The sequence below is a fragment of the Giraffa tippelskirchi genome, chromosome 12, assembly GCF_054371585.1.
Source record: "Giraffa tippelskirchi isolate mGirTip1 chromosome 12, T2T-mGirTip1v1.2.pri, whole genome shotgun sequence".
In the NCBI taxonomy this organism is placed as follows: domain Eukaryota; kingdom Metazoa; phylum Chordata; class Mammalia; order Artiodactyla; family Giraffidae; genus Giraffa; species Giraffa tippelskirchi.
This window is the reverse complement of record NC_137286.1, coordinates 71,083,306-71,106,259: the sequence shown is the minus strand read 5'-3', so window position 1 is coordinate 71,106,259 and position 22,954 is coordinate 71,083,306. Positions and strand designations below refer to the sequence as shown.

Sequence of the window (22,954 nt, the reverse complement as noted above, 5' to 3'; positions counted from 1 at the left end):
CTTGACAGTGTCCCTGAGGGCAGAACAGTGGGAATCTACTCAAGGTGGAAATGCAAACTCCCATGCAACCAAACTTCCCACAAGGTCTCCAAAACCACTCAGGAACAGGGAATTGGAAACTGCAGGGCATGACATGAATGGAGATGGAGACTTGACACCTTACACCGAGTTCACTTCCAGTTATCCCTAGACAAAGTTTCCATGAAAACTTGTCACAAATCTAGAAGAACAATGAGCAGAAACCGGACACGTGCTTTGAGTCTTCACACACAAAACTAAAAGGCAGTCCACAAAACAACCCAGAGAATACAGTGGACTTTGCAAAATCAAAGATATCTACTGTGGGAAAGACCTCATTACAAAAGCAAAAGACAGGTCATACATCGCGAGACGAATGAGTGGAAACACAAAGCTTCTCAAGGATGTGTCTCCAAACAGACAAAGAACACCAACACAACAAGCCTGTGAAAACTAGGGAAAGGTCTGAAGGGACACCAGACTGAGGAAGACACACACAGAGTATCCCGGATGATGTCCAGCACGGAGGGCCTGAAGAAACAACAGTCTAGTTGCACTCCCTCAGGCCTGTGTGACCCTGGATGAGGCCTCTGTTTCCCGGTGGCTCTGAGAGATGGACAGGGAGGAAGGGGAAGAGAAATCACTTGCATTTCTAATACTCACAGCAAAGTCTTCCAATGAGAAGGGAATTATCACCCCCACTGACAATGCCATTCACTGAAGTGATACCCACGAGTCCATCTAACCCAGAAGGGAAGGAAGGACCTGTTCTCACAAAACGGCGAGAGATGGAAGAAGGAAGATCAAGCCCACACCAATCACTGGAAAGAGAAGCTGTGCTCAGGGCTTGAAAGAATTCCTATTGGGAAAATGATGTCACAACCCCACAAGGCAATCCACAGCTTGGATGCTATTCCTCCCAAAATGCCAATGCATTGTCGCACCGAACAAAGAATTGCAAAAGGGGTTACGGAAACAGAAAAGAGCCTAAATTGTCAATACAATCCGACGAAAAAGCCCCGATACGGACATCCAAGGTTGTGTGAAAGGAAATTAGACGACCAAACTAGGATCCTCAGGAGCGTATCGGAGAAGGCGATGGCGACCCACGCCAGTACTCTTGCCTGGAAAATGCCCTGGACGGAGGAGCCTGGTAGGCTGCAGGCCATGGGGTCGCGCAGAGTCAGACACGACTGAAGTGACTTAGCCGCAGCGGCAGCAGCAGGACAGTATGCTATTGGGAATACAACAACACACACAGATCCAGATCGATGGAATAAAGTTGAGGGTCCAGAAACAAACCCCGGCATCCATGGTCAACTCATCTCTGACACAGAAGGGGAGAATATCCAAATGGGAACAAGAAAGCCTCTTCAATAAATGGCCATGGGAAAACCAGACAGCTACATCTGAAGAACGCTATTGGTTTTGATCTCACACCACCTCAATATCGGGGAAAAACCTCACCCTAAAGACTGATGTCATGAGATAGCTAGAAAGAAGCGTAGGTCAAAGGCTCCTTAACATCAGAGTCTCCTTGCCATTTGCTGGGCGGAGGTAGAAATGCGTCTCTTCAAGTAAGGGAAAGAGGGAAATGAAGTACACCAATGGGTTTCCATCCAATGGAACCTCTTCACAACAGAGAAGCTAAGCATTCACAGATGCAAAAGATAGGAAACGGAACATGAGAGACTCCTTGCAAGTGGTGTATCTGAGAAGGGGTTCATATGGAAAGAGACGAAGAATGCACAGCACTCAGATTCCAAGAAACACCACCACCACCCTTGACCCTTCCCCCATGACCAACTCCGACCTAAAGCCTTTCTCTCCCTCTAACCCATCCCTAAAACATAACCCTCATCTAATCATATACATGTGCATTCCTAGCATCCATCCATCCACACACGAGAGAGAAAGAGGAAGACACAGACTGAATCGAGAAAGGAAAAGAGAGGGACACAGCCAGAGAGAGACACGGAACCAAAGAGAGGAAAGGAGTCGATGGTCCAGACTTTTCATCAATCTGTCTCGAAGGTAGAAGCAATGACAGCGCCCATCCACCCCAGAAGGGGGAAAAGGACGGAAGGTTTGGAGAGGAAAAGACAAGAACGCAGGGAGCCATTAGAAGCTCAGCCACCCGCAGAAGCCGAGCTGGGACACTTGAACAGAATCTCAATGGAAACAGAGGACCAGAAAGTTGGCTACTCTTTTCTATAAGAGAGGGAGACCTTCGAGTCTTCCTTTCGGGCCTCCAACTTGGATGTGGGGTCTCAAAACAGTCAGGAGGGGCAGTGCCTTTTCCTGGGTACCACGGCGCATCCAGGCCTCGTTCTGCCCCATTCTGTGCTGTGTCAGCCCTGGATGGAGTCTTTCTTTCTGAAGTCTCAGCGCACAAGCTCCACGTGATATCGGCCCCAGGTGGAGAGGCATGGAGCTGCTCGTAGGCCGACAGACCTAGGAAACAGATGGGAGAATGACCCCCACTCTGCAGATGGAGAGACTGGGGAAACCCTGAGGGGCATATGCTTGTCCAGGGCCACACCACTTATGAGAAGAAGGAGCCTGGTCTGAGAGCAGCGGGGTCCTCGGAGCTCAGGCCCTGGCTGCACCCAGGCCTCCCCAGGGCTGTGGGCTGGGCTGTGTGGCTGTCAATGTGCCTGCACATGGCCTAAGGGGGGTGGTCGAGCAGTCAGAAACCCAGAGATTCCCTTGGGAAGTTTTGGGGAAGGGACCTCAGCACGAACCCCAGGAAATGATGTCACCTGCCGGCAACAGAACCCAACAGAACCCGCAACCCGGGTATCCAGGCCTCCAGAGCGGAGAGGAGCCCCCAGCCAGATCTCTTGCTGCCAGGATGTTCTGCTGTTTGCCCCTGCCCAGAGGCCGGGGCCTCAGGAGAGCTCACAGGCAGTGTGCGTGGGCACCCTGTCGACGTTGGCTCAGGGCACCCCCGAGAGGCCTCTGGCCCTCTGCCCGGAGAAACAGAAAGGTAACACGGGGAGCCCCAGGCCGGGCCAGGCCACCTCTCCCATGCCACCCGGAAACACCGGGTCCTTTGCCTGTGTGTGTGGATGCGGGTTTCTCGGGGTGTGTCTCCCTCAAGGAAGTCCAGGCGGATGTGGGGTCAGAAGCCTGCGGACAAGTTGTGTCCACACCCCAGGGGAGATCAGGCTGGCTGGGATGGGAACAGTGCGGGCAGGGCCGGCCGCCCAGGCTGACCTCACACCCTCAGGTGGGTCTCTTTCCTCCCGGGTGGGGATCTGAGCAGACACACGTCTCTGACCCTTCTGGGAAGAGAAGTTCGAGCAGGCAGAAGCAGCGGCTCCACTGGCCAGGCCCAGCTCGGAAAACTCCCAGCACGGCTGGCTGACGGTCACTGTCGTTGCAGAGCTTCCCACGTGATGAGGCCGAGGACGGGGACACCCCGTCCACCTCCCGGAGGGAGGGGTCGGAGCACCAACCCCCCGCCCGTGAGGCCCAGTGCAGGCTCCAGGTGAGCGTGCCCACGGAGGCATCAGCCCCACCGGGGGCGAAGCGGAGGCGGGGAAGGCCTGCTGCCGAGACACCGCCCAGGATACACCCGGCGGCCCAGTCTGAGGCTGCCACGGAGCTCAGCACACCCGGCTCCGACCCAGAGTCCCGAGAACCCCGGCCTCTGAGGCAGCAGGAGGACCTGGAGCCCAGCACGCCAGAGCACAGAGGTAAGGACGCTGGGGCTGGTGCACGGGAGTGTGTGGGGAGGGGGTGCTGAGCTACACAGGGACGAGTCCCCGAAAGATGCTGCTGGGCCTGCAGCAAGCGCTGGCCTCACACCCCCACCCCCATCTTGCACACTTCAGTCCCAAAAGACATCCAACCCTGGGTATTCTTTCGGAATCTCTTGGAAGCTTTCTGTCCCGGGATACGCACATGCCAAGGCTGGTCTGTGGGCAAACTTTGCTTCTCCCCCAGCTCTAGCACTGGCCTCCAACTGGAACCAGGCTCCACTTCCCAGACCTGTGCCTACAGAGGTGGTGGCTCCAGGTGCAGGACCCAGGGATCCACCGAGGGCAGATGGAGAACCGAGCCTTGCCCTCGCAGAGACACCAGGCCAGCTGGGTACTGGCCAGCACACCGGGCAGATCGGATTTCCGTGCCTGCAGGACCCCCAGCCCCAGGCACTGATGTCCCACCCCCTCAGCCAGAACCTCCACCTCCACGTGCACCTGTACCTGCTCGGGCTTTGGCAGGAGAACCCGAGGCAGAGGAGGAGTCACCGCCTCGGCAGGGAGAGCCTGCCCTGGCTCCCGCGCAACACCCAGACGCCGACGATGACTCACCCGCCCCTGCAGGAAGAACGAGCCCCTGCTCTGGACAGAGACCCAGAGCCCTTGCCGGAAACACCATGTCCAGGGGAGCGGTCGGCTCTGCAGCCTCCATCCCTGTCTGCTCACCGTGGACGCCGGCAACTCGGTCTGCCCCCAGGGGACATGGAGTTCCTTTCCCCTGAGCTGCTTTGCATTTGGTTTGTTTCCACCTTTCTGGTGATGTTTTACTTTTTGTATGGTTTCGTCTATTTTTGTTGGTTAAGTTGGGATTAGTAAACTTTTTCATCATTGTTGCAATTTGGGACACTGTTGTGTAACTCTGGTGATACGGTGTTACCATCACCACTCTGTAGTTTCAGACCCGTTCGATCTTTATGCCCCACCCGCCAACAAAGCCTGGGTTCAAGGCAAGCAGGCCCTGTTCATCCCTCCCCCCGATCCTGACCACAATTTCATCTTTTCTTTCTGCATTCCTTCCTATATTCTTGGTGTCCCCAATCAATGACTCTCAGTGAGATGACTGAAGGAGTTTTTTTCGGACTCTCCACCTACTGTAAGACTCCATTGGAGAGTTCTCATTTTTATGTCATTTGAACTAGCCTTTGATAGCTGAAAGGACGGTGTACGTCCTTTCAAGATATCATGTGCCAAACGAAGCCCTTTTGGCAAATGCCATCATTATCTCCAGGCAGGCATTGCTGTTTGAAGGGTGACATCTCAGCCAGAAGGCAGAGGCTGAGCTCCTCTTGTTGCACCAGCTCCCAAAAGAAGCCAAGAAAGGGAGCTGGAACAACAAACCACCCCAACGCCCAGGAAAGCGTTCTTCACGACAGAAGGCTAGCAAATGACCCAACAACCTTGTGGCCCAGAACCCCTCTAGAAAAATCACTGTTCCATACAAAAGAGAAACACATGGGAAGTTCCAAGGAGAGGCAATGCCCATGGCCAGTGTACTTTAGAGACGGCCTGACCGCTCCGGGGAAGACACGCACCGACGGAACCCCTTGGGAAACAGCAGTGAGAGTCCTCACCGTCGTAAGGGTTTCCTCTGGGGACAACCTGCCCTGGGCACCACATGAGGGAGCAGACCGGCTTCTCTTCCTCTGCCCCCACACCACTCACTCATGAAGGCAGCTCAGGTGTTCTCATGCCCTGCCTGCCTGCCTGCCTGCCTGGCTCATCCGTGAGCTGTGATCACCTCCAGGGCAGGACTCCACCTTCTCCTCTCTGTGTACCGTGAATCTGCACACAGTGGGCTTTCAGAACCTTAGGAGACTTGAGCCATTCCCACTCGAGCCAGAACCCTCCCCAGGAAGGAAAACAGCTGTGGAGTCATTTTGGCCCCAGCACTGGTTCCCAAACCCTGGCGGCTCCTACAGCCTCTACGGTGTGAAGAGGGAGGTCCCTTTTGACAGAGCTTTCCGGCTGTCAGATCGAAGCTGTTGTTTCACTGTCAGCTGTGTCTCTGCCGTTGCAGCCAGGTGGGCCACGCTGCTCCAAAGGAGCTCACAAGCTGAGTTGCAAGGGAGGTATTGAGAGGACAGGGATGGCTACAACGTGCTGCAAACTGAGTGAGGGTCCCCACAATCCTCAGCAAAGGTCTGTGGTGTGCAAGTGGGGAGTAGAGGGCCCCCAAGTTCCAAAGGAAGGGAGGTACTCGGGAGATAAAGCCCTTGGCTGCTCTGGTAGCAGCTGCAGATGGCAGCTCGTCCACAGTGCACTTCGAATGAGGTCATATGAGCGGGACTCTGGAAATGGCTCCGAAATCCAGAGAAAGGGGTCAGGGTATGTGGGAATCCGGCGGGGGTGGGGGGTGGATGAAGGAAGGTGTCCTTCCTCTCTCCAGTGCAATTTGGTTTGGTGAGTCTCAAAGCTACCAGATGGCACTTCCCAAGTCAGGCCCCCGCAGGAATCAGGGTGGGCTGCGTGCCTCGGCCCCTGCCACAGGGACAAGCCACACCAGTGGCCTCCCTGAGCTCAAATGGCCGGATCTGGGGGTTCCGTCTGGGTGCACACCTCCTTGCTGTGGCCAAGTTCCCCCCTTCTCTGAGCACCAGCTTCATCATCCTCTCGAATGAGGACATCGATTGCTACCTTGGCACGTTACTCTCTTCATCCTGTGAAGACTCATTAGGCTTATCCTACAATTACTAGCTGGCCCGAAGAGATATCTCCTGAATCCAGATTAAGCTGGAGTCTCCCAGGCTCATCTGGCATGTCTTCCCTGAAGTCTGCCAAAACCCACACCCTTGCATTTCCAGGGACTCCCCTTAGCCGGCTGGGCAGAAAACCCAGCATGGTTCAAACAAGCTGACAGACAAGCGGGAGAGGACTCACGGGCAGACGGCCTCCGTCAGGTCTCGGGTGGAGCTCTGGGACCACAGCAGCAACGGGCCATCCCAGCCCCTGGGCTCAGCAGCGCCCTCATTCTCAGGCCGGCGGCTCTGCCCTGAGGGGAGCAGGAAGGTCACCAACTGCCGCAGGCGGACCTCAAGCCCCTCCCACTGCTGGAGCCTGACCTCCCCCGGCCCCACCCCTTCCCCTACCCCAGCAGGACGAGAGCTCGTCTTCCCCTGGCTTCCAACGTGAGGCCCGGCCCTGGGCCCCGATTGGGCACTGCCCCAGTCCGGAGCCAATCACAGTGGCCAGGGAGGTGGAACGCACCGATTGGCCAGGGCCAGGTCATGTGACCATGCTCCCCAGGAAACTCAAATATTACCAAGATTCCCTAACAAACCAATGAACAAAATTATCCAGTAAAGGCAAACCGTACTTTTTAATGAGGCCGATGTCACAGAAAAAAAAAAAAATGCTTCACAATGAACTGCTCAAGGAAGCTACTAAATAAACTTTCAGAAAAGTTAAGTAGTTTTTTTTTTTTTTTTAATAGGGTGACGGAGAGCTATACCTTTCCCATCTATGTGAATTTAGGTTTAAACTAGATTTCCCTTGGCTATTATATACGACAAAAAAACCCCACATCACCCCCTTTCACTCCCCCCACCCCCCAAAAGTGTTTTAGTCTATTGAGTTTTTGTGTCCTCAGTTGTGTCTGATTCACGGCAACTCACGAACTCTACACAGCCAGGCTCTTCCGTCCATGGAATTCAGGGCAATTTTTTTCTGTCACAGTAAATGCCCACCCTGGGTGATCCAAAGGCAAGGGCTCAGAGGCTCCTGAGAGTCTAACTCCTTTCAGCCGAGCACAGAGCTGGCTCCTCACTGGGATGCCTGTGGCCTGGGGCTCCCAGAGGGGAGAGCAGCACTCGCCCCACCGTGTGGTCACTGCTGGAAGTGCAGGCTGCTCCTCACTCCCCCTTGACAGTGTCCCTGAGGGCAGAACAGTGGGAATCTACTCAAGGTGGAAATGCAAACTCCCATGCAACCAAACTTCCCACAAGGTCTCCAAAACCACTCAGGAACAGGGAATTGGAAACTGCAGGGCATGACATGAATGGAGATGGAGACTTGACACCTTACACCGAGTTCACTTCCAGTTATCCCTAGACAAAGTTTCCATGAAAACTTGTCACAAATCTAGAAGAACAATGAGCAGAAACCGGACACGTGCTTTGAGTCTTCACACACAAAACTAAAAGGCAGTCCACAAAACAACCCAGAGAATACAGTGGACTTTGCAAAATCAAAGATATCTACTGTGGGAAAGACCTCATTACAAAAGCAAAAGACAGGTCATACATCGCGAGACGAATGAGTGGAAACACAAAGCTTCTCAAGGATGTGTCTCCAAACAGACAAAGAACACCAACACAACAAGCCTGTGAAAACTAGGGAAAGGTCTGAAGGGACACCAGACTGAGGAAGACACACACAGAGTATCCCGGATGATGTCCAGCACGGAGGGCCTGAAGAAACAACAGTCTAGTTGCACTCCCTCAGGCCTGTGTGACCCTGGATGAGGCCTCTGTTTCCCGGTGGCTCTGAGAGATGGACAGGGAGGAAGGGGAAGAGAAATCACTTGCATTTCTAATACTCACAGCAAAGTCTTCCAATGAGAAGGGAATTATCACCCCCACTGACAATGCCATTCACTGAAGTGATACCCACGAGTCCATCTAACCCAGAAGGGAAGGAAGGACCTGTTCTCACAAAACGGCGAGAGATGGAAGAAGGAAGATCAAGCCCACACCAATCACTGGAAAGAGAAGCTGTGCTCAGGGCTTGAAAGAATTCCTATTGGGAAAATGATGTCACAACCCCACAAGGCAATCCACAGCTTGGATGCTATTCCTCCCAAAATGCCAATGCATTGTCGCACCGAACAAAGAATTGCAAAAGGGGTTACGGAAACAGAAAAGAGCCTAAATTGTCAATACAATCCGACGAAAAAGCCCCGATACGGACATCCAAGGTTGTGTGAAAGGAAATTAGACGACCAAACTAGGATCCTCAGGAGCGTATCGGAGAAGGCGATGGCGACCCACGCCAGTACTCTTGCCTGGAAAATGCCCTGGACGGAGGAGCCTGGTAGGCTGCAGGCCATGGGGTCGCGCAGAGTCAGACACGACTGAAGTGACTTAGCCGCAGCGGCAGCAGCAGGACAGTATGCTATTGGGAATACAACAACACACACAGATCCAGATCGATGGAATAAAGTTGAGGGTCCAGAAACAAACCCCGGCATCCATGGTCAACTCATCTCTGACACAGAAGGGGAGAATATCCAAATGGGAACAAGAAAGCCTCTTCAATAAATGGCCATGGGAAAACCAGACAGCTACATCTGAAGAACGCTATTGGTTTTGATCTCACACCACCTCAATATCGGGGAAAAACCTCACCCTAAAGACTGATGTCATGAGATAGCTAGAAAGAAGCGTAGGTCAAAGGCTCCTTAACATCAGAGTCTCCTTGCCATTTGCTGGGCGGAGGTAGAAATGCGTCTCTTCAAGTAAGGGAAAGAGGGAAATGAAGTACACCAATGGGTTTCCATCCAATGGAACCTCTTCACAACAGAGAAGCTAAGCATTCACAGATGCAAAAGATAGGAAACGGAACATGAGAGACTCCTTGCAAGTGGTGTATCTGAGAAGGGGTTCATATGGAAAGAGACGAAGAATGCACAGCACTCAGATTCCAAGAAACACCACCACCACCCTTGACCCTTCCCCCATGACCAACTCCGACCTAAAGCCTTTCTCTCCCTCTAACCCATCCCTAAAACATAACCCTCATCTAATCATATACATGTGCATTCCTAGCATCCATCCATCCACACACGAGAGAGAAAGAGGAAGACACAGACTGAATCGAGAAAGGAAAAGAGAGGGACACAGCCAGAGAGAGACACGGAACCAAAGAGAGGAAAGGAGTCGATGGTCCAGACTTTTCATCAATCTGTCTCGAAGGTAGAAGCAATGACAGCGCCCATCCACCCCAGAAGGGGGAAAAGGACGGAAGGTTTGGAGAGGAAAAGACAAGAACGCAGGGAGCCATTAGAAGCTCAGCCACCCGCAGAAGCCGAGCTGGGACACTTGAACAGAATCTCAATGGAAACAGAGGACCAGAAAGTTGGCTACTCTTTTCTATAAGAGAGGGAGACCTTCGAGTCTTCCTTTCGGGCCTCCAACTTGGATGTGGGGTCTCAAAACAGTCAGGAGGGGCAGTGCCTTTTCCTGGGTACCACGGCGCATCCAGGCCTCGTTCTGCCCCATTCTGTGCTGTGTCAGCCCTGGATGGAGTCTTTCTTTCTGAAGTCTCAGCGCACAAGCTCCACGTGATATCGGCCCCAGGTGGAGAGGCATGGAGCTGCTCGTAGGCCGACAGACCTAGGAAACAGATGGGAGAATGACCCCCACTCTGCAGATGGAGAGACTGGGGAAACCCTGAGGGGCATATGCTTGTCCAGGGCCACACCACTTATGAGAAGAAGGAGCCTGGTCTGAGAGCAGCGGGGTCCTCGGAGCTCAGGCCCTGGCTGCACCCAGGCCTCCCCAGGGCTGTGGGCTGGGCTGTGTGGCTGTCAATGTGCCTGCACATGGCCTAAGGGGGGTGGTCGAGCAGTCAGAAACCCAGAGATTCCCTTGGGAAGTTTTGGGGAAGGGACCTCAGCACGAACCCCAGGAAATGATGTCACCTGCCGGCAACAGAACCCAACAGAACCCGCAACCCGGGTATCCAGGCCTCCAGAGCGGAGAGGAGCCCCCAGCCAGATCTCTTGCTGCCAGGATGTTCTGCTGTTTGCCCCTGCCCAGAGGCCGGGGCCTCAGGAGAGCTCACAGGCAGTGTGCGTGGGCACCCTGTCGACGTTGGCTCAGGGCACCCCCGAGAGGCCTCTGGCCCTCTGCCCGGAGAAACAGAAAGGTAACACGGGGAGCCCCAGGCCGGGCCAGGCCACCTCTCCCATGCCACCCGGAAACACCGGGTCCTTTGCCTGTGTGTGTGGATGCGGGTTTCTCGGGGTGTGTCTCCCTCAAGGAAGTCCAGGCGGATGTGGGGTCAGAAGCCTGCGGACAAGTTGTGTCCACACCCCAGGGGAGATCAGGCTGGCTGGGATGGGAACAGTGCGGGCAGGGCCGGCCGCCCAGGCTGACCTCACACCCTCAGGTGGGTCTCTTTCCTCCCGGGTGGGGATCTGAGCAGACACACGTCTCTGACCCTTCTGGGAAGAGAAGTTCGAGCAGGCAGAAGCAGCGGCTCCACTGGCCAGGCCCAGCTCGGAAAACTCCCAGCACGGCTGGCTGACGGTCACTGTCGTTGCAGAGCTTCCCACGTGATGAGGCCGAGGACGGGGACACCCCGTCCACCTCCCGGAGGGAGGGGTCGGAGCACCAACCCCCCGCCCGTGAGGCCCAGTGCAGGCTCCAGGTGAGCGTGCCCACGGAGGCATCAGCCCCACCGGGGGCGAAGCGGAGGCGGGGAAGGCCTGCTGCCGAGACACCGCCCAGGATACACCCGGCGGCCCAGTCTGAGGCTGCCACGGAGCTCAGCACACCCGGCTCCGACCCAGAGTCCCGAGAACCCCGGCCTCTGAGGCAGCAGGAGGACCTGGAGCCCAGCACGCCAGAGCACAGAGGTAAGGACGCTGGGGCTGGTGCACGGGAGTGTGTGGGGAGGGGGTGCTGAGCTACACAGGGACGAGTCCCCGAAAGATGCTGCTGGGCCTGCAGCAAGCGCTGGCCTCACACCCCCACCCCCATCTTGCACACTTCAGTCCCAAAAGACATCCAACCCTGGGTATTCTTTCGGAATCTCTTGGAAGCTTTCTGTCCCGGGATACGCACATGCCAAGGCTGGTCTGTGGGCAAACTTTGCTTCTCCCCCAGCTCTAGCACTGGCCTCCAACTGGAACCAGGCTCCACTTCCCAGACCTGTGCCTACAGAGGTGGTGGCTCCAGGTGCAGGACCCAGGGATCCACCGAGGGCAGATGGAGAACCGAGCCTTGCCCTCGCAGAGACACCAGGCCAGCTGGGTACTGGCCAGCACACCGGGCAGATCGGATTTCCGTGCCTGCAGGACCCCCAGCCCCAGGCACTGATGTCCCACCCCCTCAGCCAGAACCTCCACCTCCACGTGCACCTGTACCTGCTCGGGCTTTGGCAGGAGAACCCGAGGCAGAGGAGGAGTCACCGCCTCGGCAGGGAGAGCCTGCCCTGGCTCCCGCGCAACACCCAGACGCCGACGATGACTCACCCGCCCCTGCAGGAAGAACGAGCCCCTGCTCTGGACAGAGACCCAGAGCCCTTGCCGGAAACACCATGTCCAGGGGAGCGGTCGGCTCTGCAGCCTCCATCCCTGTCTGCTCACCGTGGACGCCGGCAACTCGGTCTGCCCCCAGGGGACATGGAGTTCCTTTCCCCTGAGCTGCTTTGCATTTGGTTTGTTTCCACCTTTCTGGTGATGTTTTACTTTTTGTATGGTTTCGTCTATTTTTGTTGGTTAAGTTGGGATTAGTAAACTTTTTCATCATTGTTGCAATTTGGGACACTGTTGTGTAACTCTGGTGATACGGTGTTACCATCACCACTCTGTAGTTTCAGACCCGTTCGATCTTTATGCCCCACCCGCCAACAAAGCCTGGGTTCAAGGCAAGCAGGCCCTGTTCATCCCTCCCCCCGATCCTGACCACAATTTCATCTTTTCTTTCTGCATTCCTTCCTATATTCTTGGTGTCCCCAATCAATGACTCTCAGTGAGATGACTGAAGGAGTTTTTTTCGGACTCTCCACCTACTGTAAGACTCCATTGGAGAGTTCTCATTTTTATGTCATTTGAACTAGCCTTTGATAGCTGAAAGGACGGTGTACGTCCTTTCAAGATATCATGTGCCAAACGAAGCCCTTTTGGCAAATGCCATCATTATCTCTAGGCAGGCATTGCTGTTTGAAGGGTGACATCTCAGCCAGAAGGCAGAGGCTGAGCTCCTCTTGTTGCACCAGCTCCCAAAAGAAGCCAAGAAAGGGAGCTGGAACAACAAACCACCCCAACGCCCAGGAAAGCGTTCTTCACGACAGAAGGCTAGCAAATGACCCAACAACCTTGTGGCCCAGAACCCCTCTAGAAAAATCACTGTTCCATACAAAAGAGAAACACATGGGAAGTTCCAAGGAGAGGCAATGCCCATGGCCAGTGTACTTTAGAGACGGCCTGACCGCTCCGGGGAAGACACGCACCGACGGAACCCCTTGGGAAACAGCAGTGAGAGTCCTCACCGTCGTAAGGGTTTCCTCTGGGGACAACCTGCCCTGGGCACCACATGAGGGAGCAGACCGGCTTCTCTTCCTCTGCCCCCACACCACGCACTCATGAAGGCAGCTCAGGTGTTCTCATGCCCTGCCTGCCTGCCTGCCTGCCTGGCTCATCCGTGAGCTGTGACCACCTCCAGGGCAGGACTCCACCTTCTCCTCTCTGTGTACCGTGAATCTGCACACAGTGGGCTTTCAGAACCTTAGGAGACTTGAGCCATTCCCACTCGAGCCAGAACCCTCCCCAGGAAGGAAAACAGCTGTGGAGTCATTTTGGCCCCAGCACTGGTTCCCAAACCCTGGCGGCTCCTACAGCCTCTACGGTGTGAAGAGGGAGGTCCCTTTTGACAGAGCTTTCCGGCTGTCAGATCGAAGCTGTTGTTTCACTGTCAGCTGTGTCTCTGCCGTTGCAGCCAGGTGGGCCACGCTGCTCCAAAGGAGCTCACAAGCTGAGTTGCAAGGGAGGTATTGAGAGGACAGGGATGGCTACAACGTGCTGCAAACTGAGTGAGGGTCCCCACAATCCTCAGCAAAGGTCTGTGGTGTGCAAGTGGGGAGTAGAGGGCCCCCAAGTTCCAAAGGAAGGGAGGTACTCGGGAGATAAAGCCCTTGGCTGCTGTGGTAGCAGCTGCAGATGGCAGCTCGTCCACAGTGCACTTCGAATGAGGTCATATGAGCGGGACTCTGGAAATGGCTCCGAAATCCAGAGAAAGGGGTCAGGGTATGTGGGAATCCGGCGGGGGTGGGGGGTGGATGAAGGAAGGTGTCCTTCCTCTCTCCAGTGCAATTTGGTTTGGTGAGTCTCAAAGCTACCAGATGGCACTTCCCAAGTCAGGCCCCCGCAGGAATCAGGGTGGGCTGCGTGCCTCGGCCCCTGCCACAGGGACAAGCCACACCAGTGGCCTCCCTGAGCTCAAATGGCCGGATCTGGGGGTTCCGTCTGGGTGCACACCTCCTTGCTGTGGCCAAGTTCCCCCCTTCTCTGAGCACCAGCTTCATCATCCTCTCGAATGAGGACATCGATTGCTACCTTGGCACGTTACTCTCTTCATCCTGTGAAGACTCATTAGGCTTATCCTACAATTACTAGCTGGCCCGAAGAGATATCTCCTGAATCCAGATTAAGCTGGAGTCTCCCAGGCTCATCTGGCATGTCTTCCCTGAAGTCTGCCAAAACCCACACCCTTGCATTTCCAGGGACTCCCCTTAGCCGGCTGGGCAGAAAACCCAGCATGGTTCAAACAAGCTGACAGACAAGCGGGAGAGGACTCACGGGCAGACGGCCTCCGTCAGGTCTCGGGTGGAGCTCTGGGACCACAGCAGCAACGGGCCATCCCAGCCCCTGGGCTCAGCAGCGCCCTCATTCTCAGGCCGGCGGCTCTGCCCTGAGGGGAGCAGGAAGGTCACCAACTGCCGCAGGCGGACCTCAAGCCCCTCCCACTGCTGGAGCCTGACCTCCCCCGGCCCCACCCCTTCCCCTACCCCAGCAGGACGAGAGCTCGTCTTCCCCTGGCTTCCAACGTGAGGCCCGGCCCTGGGCCCCGATTGGGCACTGCCCCAGTCCGGAGCCAATCACAGTGGCCAGGGAGGTGGAACGCACCGATTGGCCAGGGCCAGGTCATGTGCCCATGCTCCCCAGGAAACTCAAATATTACCAAGATTCCCTAACAAACCAATGAACAAAATTATCCAGTAAAGGCAAACCGTACTTTTTAATGAGGCCGATGTCACAAAAAAAAAAAAATGCTTCACAATGAACTGCTCAAAGAAGCTACTAAATAAACTTTCAGAAAAGTTAAGTAGTTTTTTTTTTTTTTAATAGGGTGACGGAGAGCTATACCTTTCCCATCTATGTGAATTTAGGTTTAAACTAGATTTCCCTTGGCTATTATATACGACAAAAAAACCCCACATCACCCCCTTTCACTCCCCCCACCCCCCAAAAGTGTTTTAGTCTATTGAGTTTTTGTGTCCTCAGTTGTGTCTGATTCACGGCAACTCACGAACTCTACACAGCCAGGCTCTTCCGTCCATGGAATTCAGGGCAATTTTTTTCTGTCACAGTAAATGCCCACCCTGGGTGATCCAAAGGCAAGGGCTCAGAGGCTCCTGAGAGTCTAACTCCTTTCAGCCGAGCACAGAGCTGGCTCCTCACTGGGATGCCTGTGGCCTGGGGCTCCCAGAGGGGAGAGCAGCACTCGCCCCACCGTGTGGTCACTGCTGGAAGTGCAGGCTGCTCCTCACTCCCCCTTGACAGTGTCCCTGAGGGCAGAACAGTGGGAATCTACTCAAGGTGGAAATGCAAACTCCCATGCAACCAAACTTCCCACAAGGTCTCCAAAACCACTCAGGAACAGGGAATTGGAAACTGCAGGGCATGACATGAATGGAGATGGAGACTTGACACCTTACACCGAGTTCACTTCCAGTTATCCCTAGACAAAGTTTCCATGAAAACTTGTCACAAATCTAGAAGAACAATGAGCAGAAACCGGACACGTGCTTTGAGTCTTCACACACAAAACTAAAAGGCAGTCCACAAAACAACCCAGAGAATACAGTGGACTTTGCAAAATCAAAGATATCTACTGTGGGAAAGACCTCATTACAAAAGCAAAAGACAGGTCATACATCGCGAGACGAATGAGTGGAAACACAAAGCTTCTCAAGGATGTGTCTCCAAACAGACAAAGAACACCAACACAACAAGCCTGTGAAAACTAGGGAAAGGTCTGAAGGGACACCAGACTGAGGAAGACACACACAGAGTATCCCGGATGATGTCCAGCACGGAGGGCCTGAAGAAACAACAGTCTAGTTGCACTCCCTCAGGCCTGTGTGACCCTGGATGAGGCCTCTGTTTCCCGGTGGCTCTGAGAGATGGACAGGGAGGAAGGGGAAGAGAAATCACTTGCATTTCTAATACTCACAGCAAAGTCTTCCAATGAGAAGGGAATTATCACCCCCACTGACAATGCCATTCACTGAAGTGATACCCACGAGTCCATCTAACCCAGAAGGGAAGGAAGGACCTGTTCTCACAAAACGGCGAGAGATGGAAGAAGGAAGATCAAGCCCACACCAATCACTGGAAAGAGAAGCTGTGCTCAGGGCTTGAAAGAATTCCTATTGGGAAAATGATGTCACAGCCCCACAAGGCAATCCACAGCTTGGATGCTATTCCTCCCAAAATGCCAATGCATTGTCGCACCGAACAAAGAATTGCAAAAGGGGTTACGGAAACAGAAAAGAGCCTAAATTGTCAATACAATCCGACGAAAAAGCCCCGATACGGACATCCAAGGTTGTGTGAAAGGAAATTAGACGACCAAACTAGGATCCTCAGGAGCGTATCGGAGAAGGCGATGGCGACCCACGCCAGTACTCTTGCCTGGAAAATGCCCTGGACGGAGGAGCCTGGTAGGCTGCAGGCCATGGGGTCGCGCAGAGTCAGACACGACTGAAGTGACTTAGCCGCAGCGGCAGCAGCAGGACAGTATGCTATTGGGAATACAACAACACACACAGATCCAGATCGATGGAATAAAGTTGAGGGTCCAGAAACAAACCCCGGCATCCATGGTCAACTCATCTCTGACACAGAAGGGGAGAATATCCAAATGGGAACAAGAAAGCCTCTTCAATAAATGGCCATGGGAAAACCAGACAGCTACATCTGAAGAACGCTATTGGTTTTGATCTCACACCACCTCAATATCGGGGAAAAACCTCACCCTAAAGACTGATGTCATGAGATAGCTAGAAAGAAGCGTAGGTCAAAGGCTCCTTAACATCAGAGTCTCCTTGCCATTTGCTGGGCGGAGGTAGAAATGCGTCTCTTCAAGTAAGGGAAAGAGGGAAATGAAGTACACCAATGGGTTTCCATCCAATGGAACCTCTTCACAACAGAGAAGCTAAGCATTCACAGATGCAAAAGATAGGAAACGGAACATGAGAGACTCCTTGCAAGTGGTGTATCTGAGAAGGGGTTCATATGGAAAGAGACGAAGAATGCACAGCACTCAGATTCCAAGAAACACCACCACCACCCTTGACCCTTCCCCCATGACCAACTCCGACCTAAAGCCTTTCTCTCCCTCTAACCCATCCCTAAAACATAACCCTCATCTAATCATATACATGTGCATTCCTAGCATCCATCCATCCACACACGAGAGAGAAAGAGGAAGACACAGACTGAATCAAGAAAGGAAAAGAGAGGGACACAGCCAGAGAGAGACACGGAACCAAAGAGAGGAAAGGAGTCGATGGTCCAGACTTTTCATCAATCTGTCTCGAAGGTAGAAGCAATGACAGCGCCCATCCACCCCAGAAGGGGGAAAAGGACGGAAGGTTTGGAGAGGAAAAGACAAGAACGCAGGGAGCCATTAGAAGCTCAGCCACCCGCAGAAGCCGAGCTGGGACACTTGAACAGAATCTCAATGGAAACAGAGGACCAGAAAGTTGGCTACTCTTTTCTATAAGAGAGGGAGACCTTCGAGTCTTCCTTTCGGGCCTCCAACTTGGATGTGGGGTCTCAAAACAGTCAGGAGGGGCAGTGCCTTTTCCTGGGTACCACGGCGCATCCAGGCCTCGTTCTGCCCCATTCTGTGCTGTGTCAGCCCTGGATGGAGTCTTTCTTTCTGAAGTCTCAGCGCACAAGCTCCACGTGATATCGGCCCCAGGTGGAGAGGCATGGAGCTGCTCGTAGGCTGACAGACCTAGGAAACAGATGGGAGAATGACCCCCACTCTGCAGATGGAGAGACTGGGGAAACCCTGAGGGGCATATGCTTGTCCAGGGCCACACCACTTATGAGAAGAAGGAGCCTGGTCTGAGAGCAGCGGGGTCCTCGGAGCTCAGGCCCTGGCTGCACCCAGGCCTCCCCAGGGCTGTGGGCTGGGCTGTGTGGCTGTCAATGTGCCTGCACATGGCCTAAGGGGGGTGGTCGAGCAGTCAGAAACCCAGAGATTCCCTTGGGAAGTTTTGGGGAAGGGACCTCAGCACGAACCCCAGGAAATGATGTCACCTGCCGGCAACAGAACCCAACAGAACCCGCAACCCGGGTATCCAGGCCTCCAGAGCGGAGAGGAGCCCCCAGCCAGATCTCTTGCTGCCAGGATGTTCTGCTGTTTGCCCCTGCCCAGAGGCCGGGGCCTCAGGAGAGCTCACAGGCAGTGTGCGTGGCACCCTGTCGACGTTGGCTCAGGGCACCCCCGAGAGGCCTCTGGCCCTCTGCCCGGAGAAACAGAAAGGTAACACGGGGAGCCCCAGGCCGGGCCAGGCCACCTCTCCCATGCCACCCGGAAACACCGGGTCCTTTGCCTGTGTGTGTGGATGCGGGTTTCTCGGGGTGTGTCTCCCTCAAGGAAGTCCAGGCGGATGTGGGGTCAGAAGCCTGCGGACAAGTTGTGTCCACACCCCAGGGGAGATCAGGCTGGCTGGGATGGGAACAGTGCGGGCAGGGCCGGCCGCCCAGGCTGACCTCACACCCTCAGGTGGGTCTCTTTCCTCCCGGGTGGGGATCTGAGCAGACACACGTCTCTGACCCTTCTGGGAAGAGAAGTTCGAGCAGGCAGAAGCAGCGGCTCCACTGGCCAGGCCCAGCTCGGAAAACTCCCAGCACGGCTGGCTGACGGTCACTGTCGTTGCAGAGCTTCCCACGTGATGAGGCCGAGGACGGGGACACCCCGTCCACCTCCCGGAGGGAGGGGTCGGAGCACCAACCCCCCGCCCGTGAGGCCCAGTGCAGGCTCCAGGTGAGCGTGCCCACGGAGGCATCAGCCCCACCGGGGGCGAAGCGGAGGCGGGGAAGGCCTGCTGCCGAGACACCGCCCAGGATACACCCGGCGGCCCAGTCTGAGGCTGCCACGGAGCTCAGCACACCCGGCTCCGACCCAGAGTCCCGAGAACCCCGGCCTCTGAGGCAGCAGGAGGACCTGGAGCCCAGCACGCCAGAGCACAGAGGTAAGGACGCTGGGGCTGGTGCACGGGAGTGTGTGGGGAGGGGGTGCTGAGCTACACAGGGACGAGTCCCTGAAAGATGCTGCTGGGCCTGCAGCAAGCGCTGGCCTCACACCCCTACCCCCATCTTGCACACTTCAGTCCCAAAAGACATCCAACCCTGGGTATTCTTTCGGAATCTCTTGGAAGCTTTCTGTCCCGGGATACGCACATGCCAAGGCTGGTCTGTGGGCAAACTTTGCTTCTCCCCCAGCTCTAGCACTGGCCTCCAACTGGAACCAGGCTCCACTTCCCAGACCTGTGCCTACAGAGGTGGTGGCTCCAGGTGCAGGACCCAGGGATCCACCGAGGGCAGATGGAGAACCGAGCCTTGCCCTCGCAGAGACACCAGGCCAGCTGGGTACTGGCCAGCACACCGGGCAGATCGGATTTCCGTGCCTGCAGGACCCCCAGCCCCAGGCACTGATGTCCCACCCCCTCAGCCAGAACCTCCACCTCCACGTGCACCTGTACCTGCTCGGGCTTTGGCAGGAGAACCCGAGGCAGAGGAGGAGTCACCGCCTCGGCAGGGAGAGCCTGCCCTGGCTCCCGCGCAACACCCAGACGCCGACGATGACTCACCCGCCCCTGCAGGAAGAACGAGCCCCTGCTCTGGACAGAGACCCAGAGCCCTTGCCGGAAACACCATGTCCAGGGGAGCGGTCGGCTCTGCAGCCTCCATCCCTGTCTGCTCACCGTGGACGCCGGCAACTCGGTCTGCCCCCAGGGGACATGGAGTTCCTTTCCCCTGAGCTGCTTTGCATTTGGTTTGTTTCCACCTTTCTGGTGATGTTTTACTTTTTGTATGGTTTCGTCTATTTTTGTTGGTTAAGTTGGGATTAGTAAACTTTTTCATCATTGTTGCAATTTGGGACACTGTTGTGTAACTCTGGTGATACGGTGTTACCATCACCACTCTGTAGTTTCAGACCCGTTCGATCTTTATGCCCCACCCGCCAACAAAGCCTGGGTTCAAGGCAAGCAGGCCCTGTTCATCCCTCCCCCCGATCCTGACCACAATTTCATCTTTTCTTTCTGCATTCCTTCCTATATTCTTGGTGTCCCCAATCAATGACTCTCAGTGAGATGACTGAAGGAGTTTTTTTCGGACTCTCCACCTACTGTAAGACTCCATTGGAGAGTTCTCATTTTTATGTCATTTGAACTAGCCTTTGATAGCTGAAAGGACGGTGTACGTCCTTTCAAGATATCATGTGCCAAACGAAGCCCTTTTGGCAAATGCCATCATTATCTCCAGGCAGGCATTGCTGTTTGAAGGGTGACATCTCAGCCAGAAGGCAGAGGCTGAGCTCCTCTTGTTGCACCAGCTCCCAAAAGAAGCCAAGAAAGGGAGCTGGAACAACAAACCACCCCAACGCCCAGGAAAGCGTTCTTCACGACAGAAGGCTAGCAAATGACCCAACAACCTTGTGGCCCAGAACCCCTCTAGAAAAATCACTGTTCCATACAAAAGAGAAACACATGGGAAGTTCCAAGGAGAGGCAATGCCCATGGCCAGTGTACTTTAGAGACGGCCTGACCGCTCCGGGGAAGACACGCACCGACGGAACCCCTTGGGAAACAGCAGTGAGAGTCCTCACCGTCGTAAGGGTTTCCTCTGGGGACAACCTGCCCTGGGCACCACATGAGGGAGCAGACCGGCTTCTCTTCCTCTGCCCCCACACCACGCACTCATGAAGGCAGCTCAGGTGTTCTCATGCCCTGCCTGCCTGCCTGCCTGCCTGGCTCATCCGTGAGCTGTGACCACCTCCAGGGCAGGACTCCACCTTCTCCTCTCTGTGTACCGTGAATCTGCACACAGTGGGCTTTCAGAACCTTAGGAGACTTGAGCCATTCCCACTCGAGCCAGAACCCTCCCCAGGAAGGAAAACAGCTGTGGAGTCATTTTGGCCCCAGCACTGGTTCCCAAACCCTGGCGGCTCCTACAGCCTCTACGGTGTGAAGAGGGAGGTCCCTTTTGACAGAGCTTTCCGGCTGTCAGATCGAAGCTGTTGTTTCACTGTCAGCTGTGTCTCTGCCGTTGCAGCCAGGTGGGCCACGCTGCTCCAAAGGAGCTCACAAGCTGAGTTGCAAGGGAGGTATTGAGAGGACAGGGATGGCTACAACGTGCTGCAAACTGAGTGAGGGTCCCCACAATCCTCAGCAAAGGTCTGTGGTGTGCAAGTGGGGAGTAGAGGGCCCCCAAGTTCCAAAGGAAGGGAGGTACTCGGGAGCTAAAGCCCTTGGCTGCTGTGGTAGCAGCTGCAGATGGCAGCTCGTCCACAGTGCACTTCGAATGAGGTCATATGAGCGGGACTCTGGAAAGGGCTCCGAAATCCAGAGAAAGGGGTCAGGGTATGTGGGAATCCGGCGGGGGTGGGGGGTGGATGAAGGAAGGTGTCCTTCCTCTCTCCAGTGCAATTTGGTTTGGTGAGTCTCAAAGCTACCAGATGGCACTTCCCAAGTCAGGCCCCCGCAGGAATCAGGGTGGGCTGCGTGCCTCGGCCCCTGCCACAGGGACAAGCCACACCAGTGGCCTCCCTGAGCTCAAATGGCCGGATCTGGGGGTTCCGTCTGGGTGCACACCTCCTTGCTGTGGCCAAGTTCCCCCCTTCTCTGAGCACCAGCTTCATCATCCTCTCGAATGAGGACATCGATTGCTACCTTGGCACGTTACTCTCTTCATCCTGTGAAGACTCATTAGGCTTATCCTACAATTACTAGCTGGCCCGAAGAGATATCTCCTGAATCCAGATTAAGCTGGAGTCTCCCAGGCTCATCTGGCATGTCTTCCCTGAAGTCTGCCAAAACCCACACCCTTGCATTTCCAGGGATTCCCCTTAGCCGGCTGGGCAGAAAACCCAGCATGGTTCAAACAAGCTGACAGACAAGCGGGAGAGGACTCACGGGCAGACGGCCTCCGTCAGTTCTCGGGTGGAGCTCTGGGACCACAGCAGCAACGGGCCATCCCAGCCCCTGGGCTCAGCAGCGCCCTCATTCTCAGGCCGGCGGCTCTGCCCTGAGGGGAGCAGGAAGGTCACCAACTGCCGCAGGCGGACCTCAAGCCCCTCCCACTGCTGGAGCCTGACCTCCCCCGGCCCCACCCCTTCCCCTACCCCAGCAGGACGAGAGCTCGTCTTCCCCTGGCTTCCAACGTGAGGCCCGGCCCTGGGCCCCGATTGGGCACTGCCCCAGTCCGGAGCCAATCACAGTGGCCAGGGAGGTGGAACGCACCGATTGGCCAGGGCCAGGTCATGTGACCATGCTCCCCAGGAAACTCAAATATTACCAAGATTCCCTAACAAACCAATGAACAAAATTATCCAGTAAAGGCAAACCGTACTTTTTAATGAGGCCGATGTCACAGAAAAAAAAAAAAAAATGCTTCACAATGAACTGCTCAAGGAAGCTACTAAATAAACTTTCAGAAAAGTTAAGTAGTTTTTTTTTTTTTTTAATAGGGTGACGGAGAGCTATACCTTTCCCATCTATGTGAATTTAGGTTTAAACTAGATTTCCCTTGGCTATTATATACGACAAAAAAACCCCACATCACCCCCTTTCACTCCCCCCACCCCCCAAAAGTGTTTTAGTCTATTGAGTTTTTGTGTCCTCAGTTGTGTCTGATTCACGGCAACTCACGAACTCTACACAGCCAGGCTCTTCCGTCCATGGAATTCAGGGCAATTTTTTTCTGTCACAGTAAATGCCCACCCTGGGTGATCCAAAGGCAAGGGCTCAGAGGCTCCTGAGAGTCTAACTCCTTTCAGCCGAGCACAGAGCTGGCTCCTCACTGGGATGCCTGTGGCCTGGGGCTCCCAGAGGGGAGAGCAGCACTCGCCCCACCGTGTGGTCACTGCTGGAAGTGCAGGCTGCTCCTCACTCCCCCTTGACAGTGTCCCTGAGGGCAGAACAGTGGG

General features: G+C 55.0%; 2 protein-coding genes and 1 long non-coding RNA gene across 3 annotated transcripts in view; 2 read left to right on the top strand and 1 right to left on the bottom strand.

Annotated features, from left to right (window-relative positions):
• Nucleotides 1-22,954, bottom strand: part of LOC145529707 (uncharacterized) — a 1,704,434-nt gene that overhangs the window by 1,040,364 nt on the left and 641,116 nt on the right. Inside the window, exons 82-84 of the long non-coding RNA XR_014071296.1 lie at nucleotides 21,942-22,053; nucleotides 14,305-14,416; nucleotides 6,663-6,774 (exon numbers count right to left, since the gene is read on the bottom strand). This is a non-coding gene — a long non-coding RNA (uncharacterized LOC145529707). The remainder of the gene's footprint in view (nucleotides 1-6,662; nucleotides 6,775-14,304; nucleotides 14,417-21,941; nucleotides 22,054-22,954) is intronic.
• On the top strand, nucleotides 777-4,619 carry LOC145529538 (uncharacterized). The gene is made up of 3 exons (XM_081550118.1): nucleotides 777-3,007; nucleotides 3,407-3,719; nucleotides 3,970-4,619. The coding sequence occupies exons 1-3, from the start codon at nucleotides 2,771-2,773 to the stop codon at nucleotides 4,596-4,598; spliced, it is 1,179 nt and encodes a 392-aa protein (XP_081406244.1). The 5' UTR covers nucleotides 777-2,770; the 3' UTR covers nucleotides 4,599-4,619.
• Nucleotides 7,201-12,264, top strand: LOC145529539 (uncharacterized). The gene is made up of 3 exons (XM_081550119.1): nucleotides 7,201-10,649; nucleotides 11,049-11,361; nucleotides 11,612-12,264. Exons 1-3 carry the CDS (start codon nucleotides 10,413-10,415, stop codon nucleotides 12,238-12,240), a joined length of 1,179 nt encoding a protein of 392 aa, XP_081406245.1. The 5' UTR covers nucleotides 7,201-10,412; the 3' UTR covers nucleotides 12,241-12,264.

What these genes read in the sequence shown, in the direction of transcription:
- LOC145529538 (XM_081550118.1), top strand. Translation starts at nt 2,771, where the DNA reads ATGATGTCACCTGCCGGCAACAGAACCCAACAGAACCCGCAACCCGGG. An exon ending in CTGCCCGGAGAAACAGAAAG is followed by an intron (nt 3,008 to 3,406) that starts GTAACACGGGGA and finishes CTGTCGTTGCAG; the next exon opens with AGCTTCCCACGTGATGAGGC. An exon ending in CAGCACGCCAGAGCACAGAG is followed by an intron (nt 3,720 to 3,969) that starts GTAAGGACGCTG and finishes CTTCTCCCCCAG; the next exon opens with CTCTAGCACTGGCCTCCAAC.
- LOC145529539 (XM_081550119.1), top strand. Translation starts at nt 10,413, where the DNA reads ATGATGTCACCTGCCGGCAACAGAACCCAACAGAACCCGCAACCCGGG. An exon ending in CTGCCCGGAGAAACAGAAAG is followed by an intron (nt 10,650 to 11,048) that starts GTAACACGGGGA and finishes CTGTCGTTGCAG; the next exon opens with AGCTTCCCACGTGATGAGGC. An exon ending in CAGCACGCCAGAGCACAGAG is followed by an intron (nt 11,362 to 11,611) that starts GTAAGGACGCTG and finishes CTTCTCCCCCAG; the next exon opens with CTCTAGCACTGGCCTCCAAC.